Raw genomic sequence first — 9,465 nt, 5'->3', positions numbered from 1 at the left:
GACAAACAATAAACGTGTTACAATAATATATAACATTATTTATATTTGTGAGAAGTTTTATATATAAAGATGCATTTTAAATCCAAATTTTTTTCTTTGTGCATGGTTAAACTCTGTCGTTGAAACTTGAGATATGGAAAATTAAAATTAAAATCTTTTATGTGTACAATGCATGCTCGATCACCAGTAATTAGAGTTTGTTATACCGAACAAAACTGTACATTTGACGCAATGCGCAAATTGTTTTCTTTATTGAAGGAAACTAACGCCTGGTCTTGTACACTAAAAAAAAATAAATGTTTTGAAGACCCTAGATCAATTATATTTCATAGTATTAGTTTTACGAAGTATTTAAAGTCATATCATATCATTTCATAATCAAAATTCCTTATTTATTCTTCAAACAATTAAAAAAACAATTATTTTCAACTTCTTATGGGACAAATACACGCAAATTAGAAATGTTTAAAGTTGTCATTGTGACGTCAGGCTTAGGTAGTCCATTTACATGATATGTAAGGAAAAATAGGTAGTCCTTATTCTTAATAATTAGTCCATTACAATGATTAAAATTAGTCTAAGAAAAAATAAAAGAAAAAGATAAAACTGACGATTTGAAATTGACAACGCATGACAACAGACAAATCGAGGATAGAACGCTTTTTGACGTTTGAAGTAGGGAGTAGCACTATGAAATGAATCATAATTGATTAAGCTGTGATTAGTGTCAGTGTGATTGTAGTTTTTACAAGTGTTTTGTTTATTAACCTTTAATCTATTTAATTTTAAATAATGCATTAGTTAGGTGTTTTCTTAAATTTTTTTGTGTTCCTTTTGTTGTGCTCATTATAATTTACTAATCAGAGTTGGATATTCACATTACAAGTACTTAGTAAATATATTTTCAGGCCGATCTGTAAGTACACATAACTTTCTAAAATGACAATACTAAGGCAACAAGTGGACATTTTAAGAGATAAGTCTCCACGAGCCATATATAAACTTATAAAGCAAAATTTTATAACAAAGGAATATGCAGATTATCAGTTTTTACAAAACAGTCAGATACCAACTATGCACTTCCAGCAATCTCTTCCTCGTTTACCAATTCCAACCTTAGAATTAAGCTGTAAACGATACTTGGCTGCGCAAAGACCTCTATTGATTGATGAGGCTTATAGGAAAACAGAAAGTAATGTAGAGCAGTTTAGAACAAGTACTGGAAAACAGTTGCAAAATTTGTTAAAAAATTATGATCGAATGAATAAACACACAAGTTATATATCAGAGTTTTGGTCTGACAGCTATTTAAGAGATCGTAAACCTATACCAATAAACTACAATCCAATGTTGTCTGTGCATAAAGATCACAGACCAGCTTATAATGACCAGTTGGTTAGAACTACCAACTTGATTATTAGTTCTCTGAAATTCTACAAGTCACTAAGTGCAGGTATTCTAGAACCAGAAGTTTTTCATCTAAATCCCAAGAAGAGTGATACACAACAATTTAGAAACATCTGTAGCTTGTTGCCTCCTTCAGTATCGTGGTATGGAGCATATTTCTTCAAGGCATATCCTCTAGATATGAATCAATACCCTAATCTATTTAATACTACAAGAATACCAGAGATTGACAAAGATAGACTTGTGTACAACCCTGCTGGCAAGCATATAACTGTACAACACAAAGGCCATTTTTATGCATTTAGGGTGCTCAATGATAACAATGAAATTATTTCTGCAAATGAAATTCTAGCAAGCTTGAAATACATTCTGGATGACCCTGTTCCCAAATGCGAATTTCCTGTTGGTATCCTTACTACGTTGGAAAGAGACAAATGGGCATGTTTAAGACACAACATAGAATCAAATGGGAATACCAATGCTTTTAAATTTATCGATTCTGCTCTGTTCAATGTTTGTCTTGATACCGAAAATCTAGGTGATGATCCTTATGGAATTGTAAGAAATTTCTTACATGGGGATGGAGAAAACAGGTATAACTTCCATTTTATATTTTTTGTTTTGCAATTTGTTTAATATTAGTAAAATATATTAAATACAAGGTACATAACAGTATATGTGATAAATTTGTCCAATTACTCACTCTTTTTATATGCAATAACACACTATGACTAATTTGTTGTGACTAAGTTGTTTGTAATTTTTTATTTTACATCATAGTTTGTAAAGACTGTGTTTTGTTAACATTTTGTGAATTTTATAATAAAACTTACTTCCATTAATTAATCTATATATGTTATGATCTTTTTAGATGGTTCGATAAATCTTTATCTCTCCAAGTTAGCAAAGATGGACATGCTGCAGTAAATTTTGAACATTCTTGGGGCGATGGAGTTGCTGTATTGAGATATGTGCAAGATATTTATAAAGACTCTATACAAAATCCATGTGTTACACCAGAGACAGTACCAAGTGGATCAAGCAATATTGATAAAATAATAAGACTGGGTAAGCAAAAATATAATTATAATATTTTGTTACTGGCTTTGGATTGCTTGATCAATTTCTATAATGTGCTACACAGTGACACTTTCCATACTTAGGTGCCTGTTGTAGCGACTTTACTGAAATACAAAATCGATAAAGGATGTGAGGGTAATTTAACATAAAGAGGAATCAAAATTATTAACAGATATGCTCTTTTTTGTTAATTCCGAAACAATTTGGTTTATTTTATGATTTTGTCAAGAAAGATAAGAGGGAAGTTTGATTTTAAGGGAAAAGTATCTGTGTTTTTTCACTAAAAAGTTGCATCAAATACCTAATTGCAACATACACCTCCAAACATCCAAATTAACATCATTAACACTACCATCACAATCATAAAATTTTAGACTACAAAAGTATGCCTTGACTGTATCACCTAAAACCAACCACAGAGATTTTTACGAAATGCAGTCTAGTTTTTTAAATTGACTGAAGTGTATATAATTGTAATATTAAAAAAAACAAGAAGGTATTGCACTCGGGGGAGTGCCGACCGAAGTGAAAACTTCTTAAATTGCGTTGAAATTATAAGTATTAATTTGGCTAAATAAAATTAATAATTTTTTGTGAATATTAATCTAGTATGTAACTACATGTTCATTAATAATGAATATGCTGTATACTGCCCTTTTGATAGTCACCTTGTTTGTTTTTTCTATCTTAATATAATCTTTATATCCTCCCCTTTCATTTTCTATGTCATATGTGAGGATTCGAACAGTTGTTTATTTTGTACTCAGCCAGAGGCATTCTTTAGTTTCTTTATGCTTTAAGCACAATGTCGCTAAAAAAGTTTTCACTTCAATAATTTGTTGATTTCTGGTCAAAGGGTACCCGTGTTGGTTTAAAATGAACAATTACACAGTAGAACACATGTAATGATAACTTAAACCCATTATATTTTATTTTAGATTTACAATTAAACAAGGAAATGGAAGTCAGTATTACCCAGGCAAAGCAAGAATATAAAAATACTTGTAAAAGTCTGGATATAGATTATTTAATCTTCAATCGGATTGGTAAGAATGTTTGTAAGAAACAGGGTGTTAGCCCTGATGCTATTATGCAGTTGGGATTTCAACTTGGGTATTACAAAATGACAGGAAAGTTTGTGCCAACCTACGAATCTTGCAGCACTGCAGCCTTTAAACATGGCAGAACTGAGACTGTGAGATCTTGTACTAATGCCACCAAAGTAAGATTTCTTCATTTTTTTGCTTATGTGTTGCCATCAAATCTATGTCTTTAGGAAGCTAATCAAAATTTGTGTACTTCAATCTCTAACTGCTTTACGGCTTCAATAAAATCTGCTGTTGTTAGTTTTTGTGTTTTAAATGATGAATTTTTCAGGAATTTGCTTTGGCAATCACTTCAAAGAACAAACCTTCAGTTTCTGAGCTGAAAGGCATCATATCGAAATGTTCTAATATGCACAATCAACTAACAAGAGAAGCAGCCATGGGACAAGGGTTTGATAGGCACTTGTTTGCTTTAAAGAAGTTCGCAGAAAAGACCAACACTATGTGTAATATATTTGAAGATCCTGATTTTGCTCATTTAAATCATATTATTCTTTCCACAAGCACTTTGAACTCTCCAGCTATATTTGCAGGGGGCTTTGGACCAGTAGTTAAAGATGGTTTGGGTGTAGGGTAAGTACTCATTGCTAACATAGGAAAGCTTTTATTTGTTATTTATCTGTTAGGACACTGAATTATCAGAAATTGTAACAATAAATTGACTTTTCAGGTACATAATCAAAGATGATGAACTTGGGGTGCTAGTAACAAGTTACCCTCCATATCATCGCAGCTCGGACTTTATTGAGTCATTAAAGGGAACGTTTGATGAACTCGTTTACCTACTTCAGAAAGACTAAAGCTAATGTATTTATAACAGTATTGAAGGTAGCGGAATGGTGATAAGCAATATGGTGGAAATTCCGCATGGATATTTTTTATATTATATATTTACAAGTTTTTACCACTTTTACTTTTATATATTATATTAATAATTTTAAGTTGATTGGGAAAAGAGTTGCTGTTAATAAAATAATGAATATTTTGAAGATAAAATCACTATTTACAGTATTGTTTCATGCTTAACATCTATTTTAATGTAGTTTTTATGTTCCAAGTATATTTTGAAAGTATTTATCACTGATCAACAGGATGTACTGACTGAAGTAAGTATTTTACATATTTTCCTTTTTTTTTTTTAGTTCAATGCTTCAATAGGTCTGCTCCAGTGATTTGTGTCTCAAGTAACTGCCATATTCATGCATTTGTCCTCTGTAGGTCTCCACCCACAAGACTTATTAGAACTTTTATTGTAATTCTACTCCTTAGATCTTAGTTTATCTTCATAATAATCATTTAACTCATAATTGTTCATTTTTTGATTTTTTTTTAAATGACTAGTTTCAATTGATATATTTTCTATGTTGGATGTAGCTATTTAGTGTACAGGGTGACACAAAATTCTGCCTATAATATGTTTGCATTTATAATTCGAATACAACATAAAACTCTTAACTATTTATCCCAGTCAGCTCTGGCCAATATCCAATTGTAAGTGCCTTTTTAAAACAAGAGTTACATAGTATCTAGTTTTAAGAAGACTGTTGAGTGTTATATTTAAAATGTTTAAAAAACTTTAGGGAGTGTTATTTTTCGTTTAATATAAAATTATATTACAATGTCTTGTGTTTTTGTTTCCTTGTATTATACAAATAAGCAAAGAATTTTTTTTATTTAGTTTATTCTGTCTCAACTCTAAAGTTATTAACACTGGATAAATTTTGTTACTATACATTTTACATTACATTATAATTTACAATAAAGAGAATAAAAGAGAAAGCAGAAAAAAGAAAACACTAAATATTTTAATACAAATTCGTTTCTCGAAGGAAATCTAGTACATTCTGAACAAGTTCAATTGGCCGAGAAACGCATTTGTAAGACCTTGTATAGAGTATTTTTTTTTGTTCTTGCTCGTACTTGACACACTGTAAGAATATTGATTTGTTGAATGGTTAATGATTCGCTACACTTTTCACAAACAGGTGATTCCTCCGCAACCATCATTTGTCCATGTGTCAGCCGTGTGTGACCAATCCTTACAGTTTTACAACAATTCTTCCATTGGTTTTGCCAGGACTTTTTGATTTGGGACCTGAAAAGTGGTTTAAGATATGATGCTAGTTGAACAAATTTGATGTCTGATTTGGTTGTAATTGCTTCTTTTGCAGCAGTGTTATTACCTAAAATGCCAACGTGTGAAGGAATCCAGATTAATGTTATGCTTGTTCCAGAAGAAGTAAGACAGTTTGTTGCATCATATATGACAAGGACTAATGGATGTTTGGAATATCTATTTTTAATCGATTAGTTTTAATTTAAGGCATCTAATCTGTACATATTGCAGTGGTCTTGGCTTTAGTTTGGTTAGATAAGCATTTTGATGCTTGGAGGTTGGCGTACAGCTCTCCTGTATGGATAGAGGTGGATGGTGGAAGGCAGAACTTCTGAATGATACTATTTGCAGTTGTTACAGAATATCCGACACCTGTTTTAGATGCATCTGTGTAGAGAATCTCGTCATGAGTTTGTATTGACCAGCTCTAGGAAAGATTGCCTGAATTTGGCTGTTGGTTTCATTTTTGTGATAATTATTAAGCGAAAGGTTAATTTTTAGTATGCTAACAATCCAAAAAAAGGAGTTGATGACAGTATATGAGTATCTGATAACTCAACAGCTCGTGAAAGGGGAAGTAAAATTTGTGGTAATGTCTGGTATTTATTGTTAGGCTCACAATTATAGGGTTTTTAAATTAGCTTATGTATAGGGTTGTTTTGATTTGAAGACACTCTTGCAAAATATGTCAGAAGTTGTTGCCTGTGAAGCTAAAGAGGAAATTCACCTGTTTCACAGCGAAGACTTTCTGCGGGACTGGATCTGTAAGCTTCGAGACATATTCGTAATGCAGTATTCTGAATAATGTCAAGACTCCTTAAATAAGTCTTTATATACTGTAATATAAAGTATATCCTATAATTAGGATATCTTCATCAGCTCCCCAGTGATGGTTTGCTAGAGATTTTAATAGATTTAACCTAGTTGAGCAATTAAGTTTGACGTTTGTAATCTGTTTCTGGTTTCCATGTTAGTCGGCTATCAAAAATTAAACCTAGTATATTGTGTTCATTAGCTACTGTGAGCGGAGTACCATTTAATGTAATTTGTTCTAATAATATGTTGCATGTTCTTCGACTGAATTTGAGTACTATTAATTTTTTCAGCAGAGAAATTAATACCAAAACTTATAGACCAAGAAGTTAGTTCATTTACTGCTTTTTGGATTAAGTTTGTAGTTGTGAATATATCTTCATCGCGCCAATATAAAATCAGGCCGTCAGCGTATAAGTTGTACTTGACTGGGTTGTGAATATTTTTGCAAATATCATTGATAGTTATTATAAATAAAGTGGAACTTAGAACTGATCCTTGGGGTACTTCGTTTTCCTGAACATACATTGAGGAAGCTTTTCCGTTTTCCGAGGAAACTAATACTTTAAAGCTAGCTCTTCGGTGTTACTGGATGTAGCCAAAAGCAACGGGGTGATCAAGATTAATGTTTATACTTCTCCTGGAATGTCCGCAAATAACAAACTCATATTGTAAAATGTGTTGTCTACATTGATTTGCCAAAAGCCTAGAGGTCTTGGCAGTAGGTTCATAACAAATAACTAGAATATTGTTTTCAAAATAAATATTGCAATACTTACTTGTTGCCTGGAACACGTTGCATCTAGCAGTGAAGAAAATATCAGCAACCTGTACAGTGTAAATGTTTGTTTTTATTACTATTTGAAATTAAATACTAATAAAACTGGTATTTATGGTAATAAATTGCAAAAATCGACACTAATTTACAGAGCGATACATGCACGTTCACTCAGTATAGGCCAGTCGCCAATTATAGTTGTTTTCACCCACAATGAAGATATTTTTTCTTCGACAAATTTGCTATACCGAAATAGCTGACATCTTTCCAAATTGTATTGGTAGTTTTAGACAATGCACATTACAATATATGTGTGACTAATCAGTGTTATGGTGGCCAAAGGTGCAACAAAAAAGTGCCATCCTCAAACTAAGCAAGATGCAAGACTTGTTTGCCTTGGTATCACAGGAGTCTACTAGACCTCCGATGTTTACACATAGTTATAAAGGGAGAGGAAATTATAGATCTTATGGTACTCAAATACAGGGCTAAAGTACCGTTCCAAACGGATATACGCCCACGGGAAGGACGAAACACACAACTTGTAGCACCTGTGCTATACTGTATTCACCTGTACACTTATATATTTTACATTCAAATTGGCCTATGCGCCATTCAACCAATGTCTTGTGTTTCTGTTTTCTTTATTAAATAAAAAAATCAAATAAGAGTTGTTTTTGTATTGTAATGAATACATTTCCAATTTGAAAATCTTCCCAAATTGTTGTACAAAAATAGATATTTCCATATTGTATTGCTAGTTTTAGACAACCCACATTACGCTGTGTTGTAATGTTAAGACATGTGTATATATTTTTTTTAATAGTGCTTTAAATCTTGCTGAGCCTACCTCCTTTTTTCTTTCCAGTGGTCTTTGGAGATTTGTGATGTTTTGTAGATTTGTTTATATAAATAATTAAAAATATTTTTATTTAAAAATATAAATATTTTTTTTGTCGTCCAAGTTTGCCTATTTTGATGGATAGTATTCCCCTGCATCCTTTTATATTTATGACAAAGTATTTTACGTTCAACATAAAAGATGCGCCCTTCTGTCAATGTCTTATTTCGTTTATTATATAATGGTTGTGGTTATCCACAATGAAGACATTTTCAATTTGAAAATCTTCCCAATGTTTTAGTCATCTCATCTATTTCGATAGCTCGTATCATGACAAGTCAACTATAGAGGTGGTATAGCTCAAAATTTTCAGGTGTACAATTTTTTACGCTTAAATCAGGCTATGCTTTTTTCTTAAATGGGGCTTTGCAAGTCACACTGCTAAACAAAAAGACCAACGTCGGAACACAATACAACATTGTAGAAGACATTATAAAAGTAGACAATCGAGAGGAAGACCAGAGATGAGATGGGTATATGACATCAAAAAAAAGATGAAACAAATTGGAAGTATGTTGCTAAAGATAGATAGAAACTTTGCGTTTTATCAGAGTTACGTTTTAGTTTGTTTGCAGCAAACCATGAGCTAGATTTAGTAGAAACTTCCTTATGAGAAATTTTTAAATCATCATTTTTTCCTGATATAAAGTATGTTGTATTATCTGCGCATTGTATGGATTTGTACGGAGATATGAATTTAGGCAAATCGTTGACATAGACAATAAACAAAAGAGGGCTTAAGACCGAACCTTGTGGGACTCCATGTTTTACGTATAGAAAATCTGAGAGATGACCTTTAGACACTACCGCCTGGTGTCTGTCACATAGATAAAAAGTTATAAGCTTAAGAGGGATACCTCTGATTCCATAGTAATTTAATTTGTGGAGTAAAATGTCCTGTTAAACGCAATCAAAAGCCTTCGACAAGTGGCAAAGAGAAATTGCTATGCGATTGCTTCAAGCTCCTCAATACTCACAAATTTTAAGGACTCAAAATAAAGGTAGCATAAAAAAAAAATTCGGTACCTCACCAAAACCCCCCCCCCCCCCCAACAGGAAAATTCTGGGTGTGCTACTGGTAAGAGAAGTAGAGAAGTTAACAAGTTTTATTCTCTAAAAACATTTTAATTAAAAAGTTGAAAAGGAATCGAGATGAATTTTTATTAAAATTCATCGTAGTTTATTCCTTGGTGACATGTCATCGATCCATACGAATAAAGGGAGAAGAATTAAAGGAACATTCAAGGTAAAATTAAATAAGGTA

At 32.0% G+C, this 9,465-nt stretch overlaps 1 protein-coding gene across 1 annotated transcript; it reads left to right on the top strand.

The window, feature by feature from the left end:
• The first annotated feature begins 701 nt into the window (after positions 1–701).
• CPT2 (Carnitine palmitoyltransferase 2) lies at positions 702–5,212 on the top strand. Its single transcript, XM_072546059.1, has 5 exons — positions 702–2,000; positions 2,279–2,475; positions 3,426–3,709; positions 3,865–4,166; positions 4,264–5,212. The coding sequence occupies exons 1-5, from the start codon at positions 940–942 to the stop codon at positions 4,391–4,393; spliced, it is 1,974 nt and encodes a 657-aa protein (XP_072402160.1). The 5' UTR covers positions 702–939; the 3' UTR covers positions 4,394–5,212.
• Positions 5,213–9,465: the final 4,253 nt, after the last annotated feature.

This window comes from Diabrotica undecimpunctata, chromosome 10 (assembly GCF_040954645.1).
Source record: "Diabrotica undecimpunctata isolate CICGRU chromosome 10, icDiaUnde3, whole genome shotgun sequence".
NCBI lineage: Eukaryota > Metazoa > Arthropoda > Insecta > Coleoptera > Chrysomelidae > Diabrotica > Diabrotica undecimpunctata.
This window is presented reverse-complemented; position numbering and strand designations above follow the sequence as displayed.

Coding starts and splice junctions, on each gene's coding strand:
- CPT2 (XM_072546059.1), top strand. CDS start 940: ATGACAATACTAAGGCAACAAGTGGACATTTTAAGAGATAAGTCTCCA. Junction 2,001..2,278: donor CATGGGGATGGAGAAAACAG/GTATAACTTCCA, acceptor TGATCTTTTTAG/ATGGTTCGATAAATCTTTAT. Junction 4,167..4,263: donor AAAGATGGTTTGGGTGTAGG/GTAAGTACTCAT, acceptor TTGACTTTTCAG/GTACATAATCAAAGATGATG.